Below are 17,628 nucleotides of genomic sequence, written 5' to 3'. Positions count from 1 at the left end.
TATAGATATTATCCAATCCACCAAAATCCAATAAGTTAATGCCTCAAAATTGAAAGCCAATCCATTCAGAAGCTCAAAAATACATCATGTAGTGAGAAATCTCCAAGTTTCAGAGATGCATAGTATCCGGCGGAAGGGTTTATCCCTGATCTTAACTTATGGAGAAAGATAGCCGAGTCAACTCACTACGATTTTGAATTATATATACTTTTCATAATGTCCTCTTTTTTTATCCCCGGACAATAAGACGGTTTAAGCAGGAGCTGGTGTCGCAGTTCGCATTGCGAGCCTGTAACGGTACCTCTCGCCAATTATGCCCCGGCTACAACAAGTCGCAGCTTCGGAAAACTTGGGGAACATACCACGACTTGAACGGGTGGCTTTTGATTCGGCCAATCCCTTTAACCTAGAAGCTCCAATGCTCGCACTCTTGCACTTGAGATGCAACCTTTTTATCTTCTCGGCATAGAGGATTTCTACCAGATTACTCTTAAACCCTTTAAGTATAAACAGAATAGCCGAAGTGAATGCAGTTCAATTATCAACGAATATCAATCGTGAATTGAATGCGGAAGACCGCCGCTGCGGCAGACAGATATATTCTCACCTTGGATTACTTGATCACAATATTACTATAACATAAAATCCTATTGGATATTCTCATGGGAATCTAGATTCCGGAATTCCAATCCTTTCAGAGGCAAAAAAAACAAAAAAACAAAAGGCTCTGAATGGTGATGTTTCGGGTGCAATGTGAGGCTGCGAGGTCGCCGAATACAAGGGGCACAACATTTGATTATCTCCAGGCCGGAAAAAGAACACCGAAGAAAACTTTCCGAATGAGCCATATCGTGCATCGCGCGGAAGACTCCCTGCATTCCCGCCAGAACGCCGATATAGTGCTTGAAATACGCGTAATATGAATAAACAATGTCCCGGGCTATCTGGAGTGCTTGAGGCGCGCAGGACGGGATATGGCCACGGCACAAATTGCACAGCGTTCCACAAAAGCGGAACAACACATTTTCGTGCTGTATCCCTGTTGGTCCCTCGAGCCAGGCCAGACGGGTGGCCGCGTCGAGCACGGGGAGGTATTGGGGGATACAAGGAAGTTCGAAGGTTAGAGTTATCTATCCCATCAAGCCCCAAGAAAGCTTGGCTCGGCGCAGGTAAGGGCAAAAGAACGAGAAATCAAGATAGCGGTTCATATTGCAGCACTAGTGAAATCGTTTGGGTGGAGAAACCCGTTTCCTTGCTCGAGGCAGCTGGCGGGCTAGTCTTATATACAGTCTCTGGGATACCTCGGGGCTCAGTATGACATGATTTGCAATGCGTCAGGGGACTGTCGGGTTGGGGCTGGTTGCAAAAAGGCCTTTCCCATGTCAACTGATCAAATGTAACCCTTTGCCTCAGTTTATAACGTTTAGATAACATATATCTATGTGGCTTCATGTTTAGTGGGGACCGGTTGTTTGAAACTTCAATCCTCTCCTGATTAACGAATCGTAGTCCTCCTAATGTTTACTACATTAGGCGAGCCTATGTCTTAATAGAGCAAGGAGGGGGAGTTTAACGGTTAGATCAATATTCGTAGGGTATAGACGTATCTCTAATCTCAGGTTAGACCTAGCCATCATAACCTACTAAGAAATCAATGGTACCTATAGTTTTGTAACCCGTCGAGCCCCTGGAACACCATTTCGAGGGTATTAAATTGCCTCGTACCCAGACCCAGTCGAGGGTATTCCATGTTATTCTCATTCGACCTCCTACATCGAGCTGTGCCTGTGCATGATGTTATACCTTACTTTCGTCTTGGTCGTGTCTGCCTCACGAGGAAAGGATATACTAGTATACCGATAGCCTCCAGCTCTCTGATCGGAGGCTGATCTATAACCCCCACGAAATTCACAACGATTCATGTGGTTGTTATCGAACACTGGTCATAAGATGTATCATTGGAGCGACGTTTCAAGTCCTGAAATGCTTGGAGAACACTCCCTTTAATCTCTTTGCATTTCTCGGCTCGTCGCCCCAGAATCATTATATATGAATACAGTTTAAAGTTCAAATCTGAGAGAGTTTTGCGGTCGCTACCGTAGCTCGGCCTACTGCGAACAGGCGGTTCCCCAGACAAGCTATACGTGCCACAACGATATACGTAATTCGTTAAACCTCCAATATTTATTCGTTCGCTTCGGGTTGACTATCGCTTGATGTATGTCATAAGTATCTTATACAATGATCTAAAAAAATGCCTTACTCGATCCCGCTAGATCAATATGAAACTAGTTAACAGCACCTGAACTCGCCGAATCAGTAGATGTTCAGCCAGATGTAGACATCTCGATGCGGGTGTTATTACATGTTAAATTAAATAATGTGCTCTATGTGTCTGACTAGTAGTATGGCGTGCAAAGAGAGTTATAGTGGCCGTGCAAGCCGCAATTTATATAAAAGGGAAGGACCTGGGCCAATCTTTTCACTGCTACGCCCTAAAGTGCTTATACAGGAGAACAAATTTTCTGTAGGGATTCGAATCCTGGAGCTGCCAACTATCAGGACTATATTACCTATCATCGAGCGATGAACTAGAACTGGCACTAGTCTAGCAACATAAGGCCGACACTAGAAGTTGAGTAGTCGACTTGCCTGGCGATGAAGCAAACCAACACTATCCGACCTTATCGTCAAATTTCCAACATTATCCGCGCACGCTCTAGTTTCATGCCGACAAGGAACATCTCATGCTCCTGGAGTTTTTTTGATTATATTAAAGATGTGGTCTCGGCCCCAGAGTGCTGATAAGGTCAGAAGATCTGACCCTTGACGTATGCTAGGCTCTGGGAAAGAGAATGGTAGGGTTTTTGAAGGGAAGGGTAGTCTTAAATACAGGCCAGGTTCTCAGTGCAAATTGTACGCCCGATGATATCTCAACAAGGGAAATAAGGAAGTGAAATGGCACCAGAGTCATAAGAAACATCGCTCATAAAGCCCTAGGAAAGGAAACCAGACCAGAACACCCCATACAGAAGAAGAATACTCGACCCAAGGTTTAGAACCGACAGCAAAAGGATAACGAAACCCACGATGAAATCCTCTAGATACGAGCACTAAGACAATAATATTCGATAAAGGCCGGTAGAAAATCCATTTCAGACATCCAAGAGGTCGATTGGGCCCTCCCACTTAAGCAATAAACGTTGTTCAAGGTTTCGACACCAAGCCCTCATACCTTCCAACGAAATATGCTTCTCAGGAAGTCCTTATTGGGCCAAGATCCAGGGTATAAGGCGATCTTCACCTCTCTCAAAGGGTACTTTCAAAGCAAGCAGAATGGCTTTTTGTAGTAGACATAGGCACCTAATGTCCCAATGTAACCCTTCGATCGCTTTTTATCATCTCGATCCGACAGAAAATCTAGCCAAATGTATAGATTCTGCAGAGATGGGGGCAGAGAAATCGTACCCTCTTCAAGAGAGTACCCCCAATCATCCATCTCGTAGGCGGAGGAGTTGTTGAGATTTAAGGAATGTACATTCGCTAGTTGAATTGCACCGAGGCTCGAGACGAGGGTGTTGAAGACACTTGGTGAGCAAAAAAAGACGGCTGTATTTCGTAGGTGAACATGTTTAGCCTCGTCGTAGATTTTCTTACAGGTTCATAGGAAGCTGAGATTGAGCCCTTTGTATTGGACTCGTCCGCGGAACAAGCATTTGGGATGACGAAACAAAAGGTACGTTCCATGGTCGCACTTTTGGCGCTCAGATTAGTCGACTGGGATGAGGTTTTCACCGATGATTCCATGCGCCATGTATTGATAAAGCCTAGTCTCCATTGTCTGGTCATATTGGCACTTGCTGAGGACAATTGGAGGTCGATGTCTGTAAGCATTCGATTTTTGGTCTTAGGATCCTGGACAATCCCGCCAGCCAGCTTCTCTCTGCCTGAAATTATCCCTTCCGACAATATGTTCGTAGATTTCCAATCTGACTTCAGCCGGAATTTGAAAAAACAAGGAGTTTGGTGATCGTAAAGCTTATCATTGAATAAATAGCCACCAATATCGAGGAGAAGGTCATTATCATCATGATCTGACTCAGTGGAAAAATCCGGCCATTGAGCCGAATAATCATCGGAAGGAAGAGCCCGCTCGGAGTCTGCATGTGGATGATTGTTGTATTCATCCTCTCCAGCAGCGAGAAGTTGCCCTGTCTTGGGAAGCCCTGGTTCTTCAGCATCAAGAGTTGTTGTCTCTTCAGCTCTGAGAGTCATCGGTTCTTTTAGTGGAGGAACTATATGCTTCATTGCCACAAAATCTCATAGAAACTGTGAAATGCTGTTGGTCTACACTAATAATTAGAACATTTCCGAGAGCATCTACAAGTTAAAACAAGATAAGATGCAGAAGATAGTACTTACAGATGCGTAGAATTCTTGGTAACGTGGGCTTGAGATGGGAACCTGCTCGGTTAGGATGAAGAAGTCGTTGGGGTGGCGATGGTGAAGGAGGCGAGGGAGGTAACAGAAGTGAGGGTGTTGACTGAAAGCCAGCGTTGATGGGTTACTAAGGGGCTGTTTATGAATGCTGCTCAGCCATGGTTTGGGGGGTCTCTGCGGACATTAATTCCGCCCTGCCGAAGTCTACAATTTGCCTTCCCAATCACATGATCTAGTCCAGTCTCTAGCAATAATATTAAGTTTTATAACTAGCCCGTTACACTCGCACTGTAGCACTACTCTGCCATAAGTTTATAAGCAATCCCCAATATCCATTCCTCAGCCTCGATTCTATTATACCATGCCTCCATATATACCTCAGAGTTAGTCCAGAGGCTATAATTCAACAGTCCCTGTAACACCAATCCGGTCAGTATACGTTTTTGATCAATAGCTTCAAGGGTATATGTGCTATATTGACAGACCTACACTTGGATCATAAGTCGTCGCTGTAAACCTATACATTATTAAAACAAATTCGTATTCCATTAGTCATCGTATCAAAAAAGTATATTGATAAACCTTTACAGAAGCCCATGGATGGATGGTTGTCTTACTCTATTCCCATTTCATTCATCATTCTCCTCGCTTCCTTCAACTTCAGGCTCCCCGAAGCCTTTGCCGGGTGATTGATAACTCTCACATCCACACTATTCAACTTCTCCAATTTCGCATCCCTCATTCCTGCGATTTTCGTAATTAAGCACAGTACCACTTCGTCCCAATCACAAACCCCAGGGCTTGCAAACGATGGGTGCCGTATCTTGACTGCTAAACTGTCAAGATTGGCGGGTAGGACATTGCCAATGATAATCTGAGGGGCATCGATATCTGCTAGGAGTAACATGCTGACTTGAAGTGTCTCCAATCTCCTAAAGGCTGAGAAATCTAATTGGAAATTCGGATTATGTCGGTTACCAAAACCTTTGTAGTAGCTCATCGAAAGATACTCGAGTGTATCTTTGTGTTCCAGGAGAGCTCTGTGGACGGCTTGGACATCTTCCCTACTATCTCTTGTTCTACTTCCGATGAAACAATCAAATTCCTTCAACTCTTTCGATGCTTGGATAATATTCGGAATAGAAAAAGTACTGCAAGGATTGTTGTAAAAGGAAAGCCCCGTAATAGAAGACGTATTCCTAATATCCAACAACCTCTGCTTGCAAAGGGGATCGAAGCTGCGAAATCTCTCATAGGCGTTCGAATGTGCAGAAGACAAGACAATTGTCGATTCCGGTTCCGGTTCCGGTTCCGGGGCTATTACTAAATTCTCAACCCCCTGTGATAGCGGAAGCTGGGAATAAGTCCCAGCAAGGAGTAGAGAGTTAGCAGCATCTTCCGAGGTAAACCTCACATGCTCAAGTCCCGGAAGCCCCAGGAGTGCACCGAGTGTTGTCCGGCATGGAAAGACCCCAGTAGTATCTAGTTCAATATACTCCAATTCCATCCCTCTAATCTTTTCTCCGAACGGTAAAGGGGCAATATCCATTGCCAAAAGCAACCATCTCGTTGATAGTGGCTCATCCCGTTTTGATGACTGTAGGACCAAGTGAAGATACCCCAGCCCTGGTAGTAAATAGAACAATGCTGCAACTAGGACACTCATCGGGTGGTCATTGAGCCTCTCCACATCTTCCTCCTGGACCGCTTTACTCTCAATTGTCCGCTTCAAAAAGTCATAGCTTTTCATAAACGATTCGTTTTTACTCCACTTTCTCGACAATTCAGTAGGATCCCATGGTCCAATCGCCAAGGTACGAACCACATACCCCAATCCAGGATTCTTCTGAATCAATCGTAAAAACTCACAAACTCTTTTATTCGTGCATAAATCCCTTTCCGTCGCCGAAAGGTCTGGTTCGTCGTGCATATACCTAAATGCAACGCGGTAGAACGCACGACATACTAGCGAGAAGTCTGCCAGCACATTTCCGAATCGATTAGAATCGTAATATTGCGTTCGAAGTTTGATAGCAATCTCTTCGAGAAGTTCGTTTGGGAGATCGGTAATAATAGTCATTTTCCTAACAAGGCTGGAACCGCCCCATGGTTTAGAGGATCAAGAGCCCAAAGTTCGAATTATTCAAAATCCCGTTCCTGCGGTTCCGGTTCCGTGCAGGGGAGTGGATTTTAGAAAGCGCCAATAGGAGGTACTAGCGCATAGTGGGAATGGTTCTTATTTGCTATTGTAGTCGAGATATAACTGTCAGTTATCTGTCAGATTCGAACCTCATATGCATGCTTCGTGCGCGAATAACTAATTAATGAGGGGTTCCGCCAAACGTACTGACCCAGTACCTATTTCCCGCATCAAATGTTAAGTTATTAATTCCGGAAAATATAATAGGAATCCGGATATTAATCCTCCGCCTCTGAGCAGGCCCTTTCGTCGGCACGTCTTCCACTTCTCGGGAAAATATTTAATTTGAAAACGCGAGATACGAGCCAGCTACCGTGTCACAAGATAGTCGAGCATGTCCCCGCGTGTATGCGCTACAATCAATCAATCAGCCGTTCCGGAATACCACAATATCAACACAAAGTGCAACTTCGAGCCATACACCCACAAATTTGTGCCTCAAAAACATGATCCAGGTTCGGAAATAACCTCGAAATGCATGCATATAACACTAGTTCAGATCATACATCGATACGCTTACTTGCTTTCACCTCTCTGACAATCTCCCTAGAGAAATTGTCTGACATTTATTATCAAAGTCGCGTTCAGAAAGGATCCAAAAAGCAAAAAAAAAGAGAAGAAAGGGGGATTACGAAACTAGGCGGTACTATGGGTGGCGACGTGGCTGGCCCTAATCTCTCCTTCCCGTTTAACAATGGGTGAGGAATCACCACGCAGTATCATAATCACAACGTCCTGCCGTAGGCGCATAGACGTCTCACCATTTCAACCCCTAAGAGGTGATGATCGACAGAAAAAAATTCTTTCATATATTTTCCATTAACGCAAATTATTTGGATTGAAGAATTCGCCTATGAAAGGAATATATACGTTGTTTTTGTTTATCCAGTCCTAGATAGCCAACGCTAGACAGTGCGGATGGTGTGCTCGAGGCGCGGTTCCCTCGCTAAAAAATATTAAAAGAGACAAGAGAAAAGAGACAAAAAAAAAACGAGGCTGCGTTCCCAAATAAGGCCGCACTATTTCCACATAGAAAATAAGCGGAGACCCAGGTCCTAAGTATCTCAAGAGTGAAGGATCAAATTATGGCTGAGCAAGGTACTACTCCAAGGGTAGGACCCACAAAAATCACGTCTATAGACACATAGTAACGAGGCGAGGCTGACAGATTCGCGTTACCGAAAACCCGGACTCAATCCTATAGGCCTATCGCACCGCGACGGGTGTTTGACTTTTCAAGCTAGCATTGATAGGCTTGCACATGCCAAACACCCGATTTGCGTTTGCACATTTCCATTGAATCACTTTAAAACCTATCACGATCTGATCTGATCTGCGACGTCGCAACTTCATTTCCTTCGACGATTAATTAAGCTTACATCAAAATAAGGTCCCCCCAAGAAATATCGGCGGCATCCTCGGCTAGGCAACTTTGTCATCAAGAATTCAATATCAATTGGGTTAACGTTAAGATCAGCACATACAACGTTGCAAAAAAGTCAGGGAAATAACGTCGAAGATCAAACCATCTCGGGAATGTCAATATACTCAGGCAAAAAAAAAAAAAAAAAAAAACCAAGTTGCCTCCAATGTTGTCTTAGAGAAGATCATCTCATCTCGCCTCATCTCATCTCATCTCATCCCCTCTGGTCCGGCCCGTCTTGGGGTTGTCTTGTTTAGACTTCTTTTCGCGGAGATTGTAAGCGTAAGGCAATTGTATTTGGCACCTATACCTCAGTCCTGATTCAATTAAACAGGCTTTTTTTTTTTTTTTTTTTTCTTTTTTTTTTTGAGAGAACATTTATAATCTAAACAAAAGTGAGCAAAAAAAAAGGAACCATTCTTTTCTTGACTCAAGAAAGTCGGATGGCGAGAGAGTGTCAGCAAAGACGGCTAGTAGGCGCAGGAACTGCAAGTAGACCAACCCAAAAAGTAACCTTGAAAATTCAGAAAAATGCAGGTTGTTGGCATAATAATCATGGAATTCGGAAGGTTTCGAAGAAGAAACAGGCAAGAAAGAGACGCGGACGCAGCAATCGACCAAAAAAGGATGCAGTAAAATCTTAGAACGTTCGCGGAGACGCATAACGAAACGCAAAGGTTTGCTGTACGGTGCAAGTTTCTTCTAGCTCTTAGAAGTGATGTAGTCAGTTGATAGATAAATATCGCGAGAACGTGTTATTAAATTGTTGAGTCAATGGCTCTCTCGACGCCGAAAGCTCGAATAATATCCCGTCTCAGTAAAGCCATTGTCCATGGCGAAGTTCATCAGCCGTGGGTTAGGCCACTAGGGGATTTAAGGGATTCGGGGACAGAGATGTCCATTTTGTCGTCTCATAGGATCGACTCGAGCTCGCCGAAAAAAACTCGGCTGAGAAAATGGTGAATGTAGATGATATGAGGCGGCCCGCGTGCTGGCGTTGCCCATCATTCCGCCTCGCAACAGCCAGTCAAACGCTCTCATCATCGAGAGTTATCGTTTTCTTATACCACGAGATTGTTTGTATTCAGATGCATCCTTCGCACCAACTGATCCGGAGCGGCGCCTTTGCACCCTTGGAGTCTTGTTAATAGCGAGAGCTTCCATCTCAGGGACAAGATTGATCTGTCCCTCATAGCCATATTGCGCAACCTCCCGGCGATGTGCATAGGACCTTTCAAGTGTGGCCTTAATGTCCAAGACAAATTCGGTGGCGTAATCGCAATCAAGGTTCTTGGAGGTTTTGACACGTCGTTCGACGGTCTCAAAATAGCCTCCAGGTCTCAATGCGGCCTCAGTATAGATTTGAGCACTTGAGGAACGAGTTTCGTAGGCATTGAGGAAGTATGGAGCATTTATATTGTCCATCCACCCTTGAATGGCAGCATCTTTGCTGTGAATAACTTCATTCATTTCCTCGTATACTTCAGGGTGTGTGTGTCCGGACAAGAAGTTTTCTTCCTGAAAAACATTATTGGAGAAGCCTTCAAAGCCTGGGAAAACTACTCTTTCGACAGCATCCCTCATCTACAGTGGCTAGTTAGCATCTATAGGTATAGGTTATGATACTGTATATGACCAATAATTTCAAATAAGAAGGTACACTTACTTCCTCAGCCTCTCTGAGCATGTGAGACCCACTGTCTACGACCTCGCCACTGCGACCTTCTTGAATACGAAGTGGCTCCGTATTGTGCATGGAGGCACGATGGGACCTCCTCCTCCCTCTACGTTTCTGGCTTTTTGGGACTCTTTCAAAATCTGGCAACATCTCTCCGTTTCCTATAATAGGTCTGAGCAATAGAGAAGGAAAAGAGTAAGAGTTAGGGTTTGATAAAAATATAACTTCGCGATATCTTGGGGGGTTTGTGTTATATTAGCAATCTATATATAAGTATATATTCGATTGCTCCAGTGTTTGGTAAGTAATTTTGATTGTAGATTGAATTTAGTTGTAAGTTGTTTTCTGGTGGAATTTTGAATGGAGGGACGGAACATATATATATTGCTAGTTAGCGGCTTCAAGCAAGTATAATAAGGAAGGAAATGTAATATAATTCCAATATATTAATCACTAGGCCTGTAGTTTTTACGCGAATAGAAATGAAATAAAGGGCGAGTATTATTCCTTTGTTGGGTAAAATTCGTAAAATTGATGGGGATAGTCAGTTTTAAGACCCGTAGAACAAAGGCGTTCGCCTCAAGCCTTGCTTTCCCATAGACTTCTTCCAGGAGGCCTTGTGCCTAGGCGATGAAAGATAGCTCTGTATGGATGTGCTGGCCAAAACCTTGACCTGCATTTGCGGCGGCGACATAGGGGCCTTAACGTAACCTTGCTTTTTTGTTTTAGTAAATTTAAATAGGACCAAGAGCTACTTTCTCTAGTATCCCGATCCTAGGCCCTAGTGAGACTCTGGGCCGGCAACTCAGGAAATTTTCAGGTTGAGGTTTCCACGGTTTGTCTAAAGCAATAAAGAAAAGAAAAAAAAAGCGACAGGATTGCGACAGATGTGGGGGACCCCAAGAGTCATCATGGCCTAGCCCGCGGGCCTTGAAATAACACCTGGTCGTATAGTGTAGTGTTCCTTGGTCGAACATCGCTAGCAAAAGCGGGGTAATCCGCTGCGATAGCCAGCTGACCCCTCATATGAAACCCCCATTCCTGATCCTTCCTATATCCTGCCGTTTCCGCAAGGAAAAAACTTTGCGGTGTTAGTTATATGTTAGTTATATGTTAAGCAATAACAAAAATAATAAAAATTGGATTTGGCAAAAGGCGAATGCTGTTTTAAATGTCAAGGGAAAAAGGACAAGCTGGGTGTGAGGCCCACCCCATGGAAGGAATCCACAAGGAGGGGTAAGAATTCGAGCCAGTAAGGCCTTCTTCGATCGATCACTTCCACCAAAAGGCAATTAGTATGGCATGCACGGGGCCCACCCGATTGGCTACTCCCGTCTGTGTCCTTCAAGCTCATGCGCTTGGCACAAAGCGCTGCCAGTTAGCTCCCTGCCTCTTTTCCCAACAGTCACCACCATCGATTTTTTTCTGCGTACTATACATGCTGACAAAGAACGTACCTACTTTGCCATCGCTTTCAATAATAGCTCAGTGTCTCTGAGGGTGAGCTGCGATTCGTCCAATTCGAGTCCTATTGTCAGGGTATCGCCAATCGTTCGCCCTGCAGATAGCTATGCTAACGGGAGGCCGGGAGAACCCTTGTTGAACGCCGAATTCGAATCGATTCCCGACTCTTCTAGTTAGCTAGCTGTAGAAGCACAGCCTCTCAGTTGCTATATCACAGGGCGACGTCGATAAATCTGCATCATCCCATCACCCCAATCCAGTCCCACAAGGCTCGTTGCATTTGCGTAAATAACCCCAATCGGTTACAGGCCGCAGCGCCCTCGACGAGTTTTGGCGAACGAGACTGGCGACGTAAGTTATGACCAAAACCTTCGAATCGAGACGGAACGGGAATATATTCGCGACCCCATCCGAGACTGCAGTTGCCCAGAACGTCAAGGTCAAGTCCCGAGTACCAATCTCCTGGTACCGGAAAGGTTGAAATAGCAAGGGAAAGTACCCGGCTTCGACGTCTCTCGAAAAGTTCGAGCTTGACATTGACAAGAACGAGGTGGAGACGTTCCACACATCCCAACATCGGGCAACACAAAACACGCCTGCTCAGCCCCACAGCTTCGTCAGTATAGAATTTCACCACAACAGCCTATCTGTCTGCCTACCTACAGTTCGTATCACATTTAGTCTGCTTTCTATTCTTCCCGAAGCAGGTCGGCCCACGAAAGGGAAAGGTTTTCTACCATGACCACGATCCTCTCGCTCCCTACAGAGCTTCTCATCCAGATCGTCGAGAACTTGCAACGGGAATCTACCGCCGCGTTACGGAGACCCCATTCCAAAATCTATTACCTTTCATATGGTCCACATGCATCCCGTCTCCTCTCTGTTGCCCATTCTTGTAATAGACTCCGCCACGTCTCCTATCCTCTGCTGCACAGACGGCTCGAGCTGTCTCACAGCGCGAATTGCCTGTCTCTTCATTCAAGTTCCATGTCCTGTGACTCGATCCTTCTTGCATATGTTCCCCTGATTTCCTACTTACACGAGTACCCTAAACTTGGTTACGTAACCCGGGAGCTCAAAGTTGGGCCCTGGTCCTCGTCCAGTTATTGGAAAAGGCTTCGAGGCTACATGTGCGACGAAAATCTAGATCTCCAGATGAATTCATGTCGAGAAGTTGCCCGAAAATATGGAATAGCATACCCCGTATTACTGAATGGGATAAATTCAGGCGATGCAGGCGTATTTGTGACTCTTCTAACTTACCTCCTTCCTAACTTGACCGAGTTATCACTCACGCTAGGCGACGAGGCTCGCCCTGGAATACCGTCTACTCGACATCTGATCGTTGCTTGGAAAACTATCGCCCCGCCTTGTTACCAACATCTCAGTTCTGTAAACCTCCAGTACGGAGATGTTGAATCCCACGGAGAATATCCGTGCAGTACCACTGTGGCCGAGATTTTACAGCTCCCGGCCCTTCGCAAATTCACCGTGCACAAGCAATGGCATGATCCACGGGGTATTTCCTTCGGGGCAAATCCAAACCAGCTTTCAACCGACTCACCAAATATCCCCATCTCCTTTTCTATCCCACAGATTGGTGTCAATTTTAACACCGGGAACAACAGCGCCAAGAGTCTTGCCTTCAGAAGCAACAGATATGACGAAGAGATCCGCCTCAACTACCGTAATTGTTCAGAAGAGGACCTTCTAGAAATATCCTGCCGTTCAGCCTCGGAACTCGAAAGGGTAGAATTCAACGGTTCCTGGATGGGCCAATGGAATATCCTCCCAATAATCCGATCAGCAGCGCATCTTAAGGTCCTAAAACTCACCGACAGCTCCTTCGTGGATCATGAAGCTATAGCTGAAGACGCTATAACATCTCATGCAGCTACATTGGAAACCTTGATCCTGGACATAGGCTGCTCGTTTACAGAAGGAATTCCCTCGTTCCTACCGTATATCGCCAAGATCCCGAATCTCAAAATCCTCTGGCTAAACTTCAAGAGTATCTTAAGTGTAGACGAGCAACCGATAGATTTGGAATCCTACCTTCCTCCTTCGCTCAAGAATTTGGTGGTGAAGGATACCAACAGAACACGGGGAGGACAAACAAACCGGCTACAGGCCTATCAAAGTGCTATACAGTCACTATCCTCGATAACTTTAGGACAGATGCCAAACTTGACAACGGTGCATGTATGGAAACCAAGATCTAGTGCCTTCGGCTTCGCGCCAACGCTACTGCCCAAACTAGAGGAGCTGCAAGAGCATTATATAACACAGGGGATCGAGCTTTTTCTCATGTGATAGAAAGTTTCAAAGGCATATGGCGGCGAAGCAAAAAGGTCCCAAACACGCTCGGCGCAACAAATCCAGTCTATGGGCCTTATGTACACCAAAAGTGGTCATTCCTTTCGAAATGAGAGATATGGCTTAGTTGGTAACTAGGATTCGATTTAATCTAAAACTACGCACTTCGTCGTCATCGGCATTTCAAACGCCAAAACCGTCTCCCGGTTATTTTTTGCACTTTTTCGACAACTTTTTCTTTCTCTTTTTTTTCCAGGAGCATATTATGCAGCCAAAGGTTGTCTCGTCGCCAGACTCCTCAACTATGTCGAGGAAGTCAAAGTTAACCTTGGATATAACAGTAGGATTGTTTCCATCAATCCTGTCAGATTATATATCTCCTTCAATCACATATTCCACCAAACTTTCCATTCTACAGATTCTTTACATGATTAACGTCCCCTTTTTAAGCGCATGTTATTTCTTTGTTCTAGAAAAGCCCATCAGAGTACCAGAACTGATAGCATTAAAAGCATTGATCGTTTTACTTCTTTTGTGTATGTCCTACATCTTAGCTACTCTTACCGTGTCCAAACATTCCAAGGTTGTGTATCATAAGATAAGCCTCTCAATGTAAAAATATTAACCCGTGGAACACCCATTTGATTTCAACTCCGGGCCCTAGACGTATCGGAAGTGTTATTATACACAGACAACCCAGTTCTAAGCCACCAATGCTAGATGTAGCCGTAAAGGAAAAATACTCTTCTAATGACCAGGTGTCCTTGGTCAGAAACCAGGCATCTTTGTTATCCCAAAAGCAACAGGTAAATTTTCCAACTCGCCTCGTTCCATGGCAATGATCCACCCATAAGCCCGACTAAAAACCTGACCCCCTTTCTCAATCCTCCCTAACCGATAATCCTTCATCTGAAGGTATGGAGGATGGTTTGGAAAGCGATCAAAAAAGCCCTTCAAAAAATGGTTCTCTGAGAGATAAACTTTAGGAATCGCGCCCTCATGACCATGATGATGCTCTATCAAATATAAGTAAAAGGACCATTGTCTGTACGCCGTCATCAAAAAGTCAGACAGCTTGTGATTATCTAGTAGCGCAGACTTAGTAAGCTCCATCACGGCGGTCGGGTGGAACAACAAGAAGTCTGGACTGAGTTCCTGGATTCCACATACGTGTGCTTTTTCCAAATACACCCATGCGCTTTCAATAGTGCCCTTGCGCAGAATCAAAGACCTGTTGTTTTTACCACAAGTCATGACCACGACTAGAAGGCCTGTTGCATCTATTCTATCTCGTCGAACACATTCTGGTAGGGTGTATGCATAGTATGCCCTGTCGCCCTATGCGTGGATTGCTGCATTAGGACATTTCGCGTACTTTGTAGAGCTATCCTAGGTTGGCCAAAGCCCCTCCGCTCTCAAGTAACGTTCCATGTTTATAGCCTATTCCGGAAAGTCGTTTTCATCAAGGATCGGAAGGTATCCTTTCTCGACTATCGAAATCGGATCTAATGCGAACTTCGGTTTCAGCTCTTTCAACATTGATTCAGGTGTACTTTCTTGTTGTTGAGGACGTACTGAAGGAGCCGGTCCACTTTCAGCGCTTTCATTCGTAAGCTGTTTATTCGCGAGAACTCCATTCGTCGGGGACTGGGCCGGCGTGTGTGGGTTCGTAGCGATGCCATCTTCAACTGGGGAATTCGTAGAGACTTCATGTTGAGGAGCTCCATCCCAATATGCTTAGTTCATTAGGTTTCCGATTGAAGGGTCGTGTCTATCCGCCCGAGACTCATTTGGAAATGTTCGTCCGGAAGAGGCTAGTTCGATGGATAACTAGTTGTATAAGGACTAATTGTAGGAGACCTGCCCGGGAATGGTACAACTGTAGGAGGTATTTGTGGAAGAGGCCCAGGCGCTTGTGAAAGGATCCCACTCGCAGTATTCTCCTGCTATTGGAGATTGGGCATAATATGTCTAGGCCATAGCCTACTACTCTGGAAGAGGATGGGAAAGTTCCTAGCTAATGGACCGGACCAACTTGGTTGAGCATATTTTTGGGTGCTGTGTGGGCTGCTAGCATAGACTCTGGTGTGCCTATAGGAGTCTGTGCAAATGGTCCTAGGGTAGGGGCCGGCGCTGCGGCCGGTGTTGTTGGTGTCGCTTCGGGTGTCGATGCGGATGCTGATGCAAGCGGTGCTGGCTCCGCTGTATCAGTTGAAAGTGCCACCGGTCCATCATCAGGAGTTGATTCCTCCACCAAACCAGCAAGATTTGACTTGTACACAGGCCGTTGGATGATACTTCTATTATTGTATTGTTGATGAGTTGCTAAAAAAATATCACAAAAACAACACATGAGCTGCCTCTGCTGAAAATGTGTCTAACGGCGCTCCATCTCGAAATAAAACGACGCACCCCAGCTTCAAGCTTGCAAATCAATTTCCTCAAGCCATCAATCCATATCGGTTATGTCGAAAAGGTAGTTTCACGTGAGTTGGCTGTCTCAAGTACCTCATTAGGAATTCCGCTATCCGTTTGCACATAACATTGATATCACAGAATCTAAGAAGCCCTGCAGTATCCAAAACGCTCAGGCCTGTGACCACCTATTTAAGCCGTTTATATCAACCGTTCGGCCCGGTCTAGAATCCTAACCCTAAGTTATGTGTGTTGCGCGTTGCTAGTGTAGCGGCATATGCAGGAAGTCCTAATTAACCTGGCCTGGTATCCAGCATCAACCTTGATTGAAACTTGTACGACCGTGAAGTCGACGAAACGATTAAAGTAGGATAATAGGCCAAGGCAACCATACAGGGTCGATATGTATCATAGGTGCATTAGCACAATCAGACTATCCGCTACGGAGTAGAAAATCGACTTTATCAGAGACCAGCTAGCTTTCGAAATTTATTTCATATTTCTAGTACTTACAACCTTACCTCCAAGGTATATACTAAGATATAGTACTGGCACAACAATTCTCACTAGTCATTTTTCTTAAAACGGTCAAAAGCAATGTCTGACGTCGCATTCTCCACTCCCAGATCCTTGGGCAGTGTCAAACCATGCAGGAAGCACATCTAGGCGGGTCCATCGAAATCACAATTTAGGAAGATATCAGGCCTACTCGATCTACATGCACATGCAAGATCCGCTAGTCTCATACAATTATGTTGGCCGAAAATTGGAGCTCCCAGAAAAGAACAATTATTCGGCTACTTGCGCACTTCCATCTCGCCATGCTTAGATATGTAGACTATCGCAAGTTAACTCCTTCTAGCCTGCAGCTATTCAGACGCAGTAGTCGGCAGCTTTTCATGCAAGCCTAACCGCCTAAACCATACAAACCGGACCGGCTTATCCCGCGCGCAGAAATCTAAACCTATTTGATCTATCCATCCTCACCGATCATCCCAATAATATTGAACCCCACCGAACTTCGCCGGCCATATGCGCCAATAGAGTAAGTCAAAGCAATAGCCGCGAATCCAGACTCAACAGGACGGCCTAGTCCCTGAATTGCGTATGCCGGCAACATCCTTTAGCTCTCCGGCGTATAGTAGATATAATAACAACATGTCATCAGAACTCCATTATTGGACCAATACTATTGAACCCAAAATTCGAACGCTATCATTTACCGATGACCAAAAGCCTACTGGAATCCCCAACCGTCCAACAAAGCTCCCCCTTTTTTAGTGTTATAGGTAAATTTCAAATTTGTAGCTCCAATCATCGCGTCAGTTGGTGATAGGTATTGAAAGTGATTTCTGCAACTTGCAGCTTAATTGGCTCAGCTAAGCTTGCACCTGCATGCATGGCTAGACCTTTTCAAGCTTGCCCCGAAATCTGATCCGGGTGGGCTTAGCGATCTACAGTTGGTTCGAAAAGCCTTGCCCCTGCGAGTCTTTTTGCTTATGTACATACAAAATCGAGAGTTGTAGCTTTCTTCGCGCAAGTTGATTGGGGAAGCCACACACGGGGGGTGCAACTTTTCGAACCAACTGTACATAACCTCAAAAAAGCGGCATCGAAATCTTATACACACAGTTGAACAGATTATCACAATCTGAGGTAATCCGAGGCTAAATATTTCCATAATTAGTTCCA

At 45.0% G+C, this 17,628-nt stretch overlaps 5 protein-coding genes across 6 annotated transcripts; 1 reads left to right on the top strand and 4 right to left on the bottom strand.

Moving 5' to 3' along the window:
* Positions 1-3,543: 3,543 nt before the first annotated feature.
* DFL_003070 (uncharacterized protein) lies at positions 3,544-4,308 on the bottom strand (the record flags this gene model as incomplete). The annotated part of the gene is made up of 1 exon (XM_067631957.1): positions 3,544-4,308. The coding sequence occupies one exon, from the start codon at positions 4,306-4,308 to the stop codon at positions 3,544-3,546; it is 765 nt and encodes a 254-aa protein (XP_067494451.1).
* Positions 4,309-4,736: 428 nt separating this feature from the next.
* On the bottom strand, positions 4,737-6,520 carry DFL_003069 (uncharacterized protein; the record flags this gene model as incomplete). Of its 2 annotated transcripts, none has more annotated exons than XM_067631954.1 (3): positions 4,737-4,853; positions 4,930-4,957; positions 5,058-6,520. In XM_067631954.1, 3 exons carry the CDS (start codon positions 6,518-6,520, stop codon positions 4,737-4,739), a joined length of 1,608 nt encoding a protein of 535 aa, XP_067494450.1. The 2 variants fall into 2 exon arrangements, with proteins under 2 accessions (XP_067494450.1, XP_067494449.1); XM_067631953.1 differs by having other exon boundaries at positions 4,837-4,853; positions 4,926-4,957.
* A 2,593-nt stretch (positions 6,521-9,113) lies between these two features.
* DFL_003068 (uncharacterized protein) lies at positions 9,114-9,891 on the bottom strand (the record flags this gene model as incomplete). The annotated part of the gene is made up of 2 exons (XM_067631952.1): positions 9,114-9,647; positions 9,730-9,891. The coding sequence occupies 2 exons, from the start codon at positions 9,889-9,891 to the stop codon at positions 9,114-9,116; spliced, it is 696 nt and encodes a 231-aa protein (XP_067494448.1).
* A 2,469-nt stretch (positions 9,892-12,360) lies between these two features.
* On the top strand, positions 12,361-13,518 carry DFL_003067 (uncharacterized protein; the record flags this gene model as incomplete). The annotated part of the gene is made up of 1 exon (XM_067631951.1): positions 12,361-13,518. The coding sequence occupies one exon, from the start codon at positions 12,361-12,363 to the stop codon at positions 13,516-13,518; it is 1,158 nt and encodes a 385-aa protein (XP_067494447.1).
* A 1,493-nt stretch (positions 13,519-15,011) lies between these two features.
* Positions 15,012-16,061, bottom strand: DFL_003066 (uncharacterized protein; the record flags this gene model as incomplete). Its single annotated transcript, XM_067631950.1, has 4 exons — positions 15,012-15,026; positions 15,097-15,257; positions 15,553-15,821; positions 16,030-16,061. The coding sequence occupies 4 exons, from the start codon at positions 16,059-16,061 to the stop codon at positions 15,012-15,014; spliced, it is 477 nt and encodes a 158-aa protein (XP_067494446.1).
* Positions 16,062-17,628: the final 1,567 nt, after the last annotated feature.

Source organism: Arthrobotrys flagrans (genome assembly GCF_004000055.1).
Source record: "Arthrobotrys flagrans strain CBS H-5679 chromosome Unknown unitig_3, whole genome shotgun sequence".
In the NCBI taxonomy this organism is placed as follows: Eukaryota; Fungi; Ascomycota; class Orbiliomycetes; order Orbiliales; family Orbiliaceae; genus Arthrobotrys; species Arthrobotrys flagrans.
This window is presented reverse-complemented; position numbering and strand designations above follow the sequence as displayed.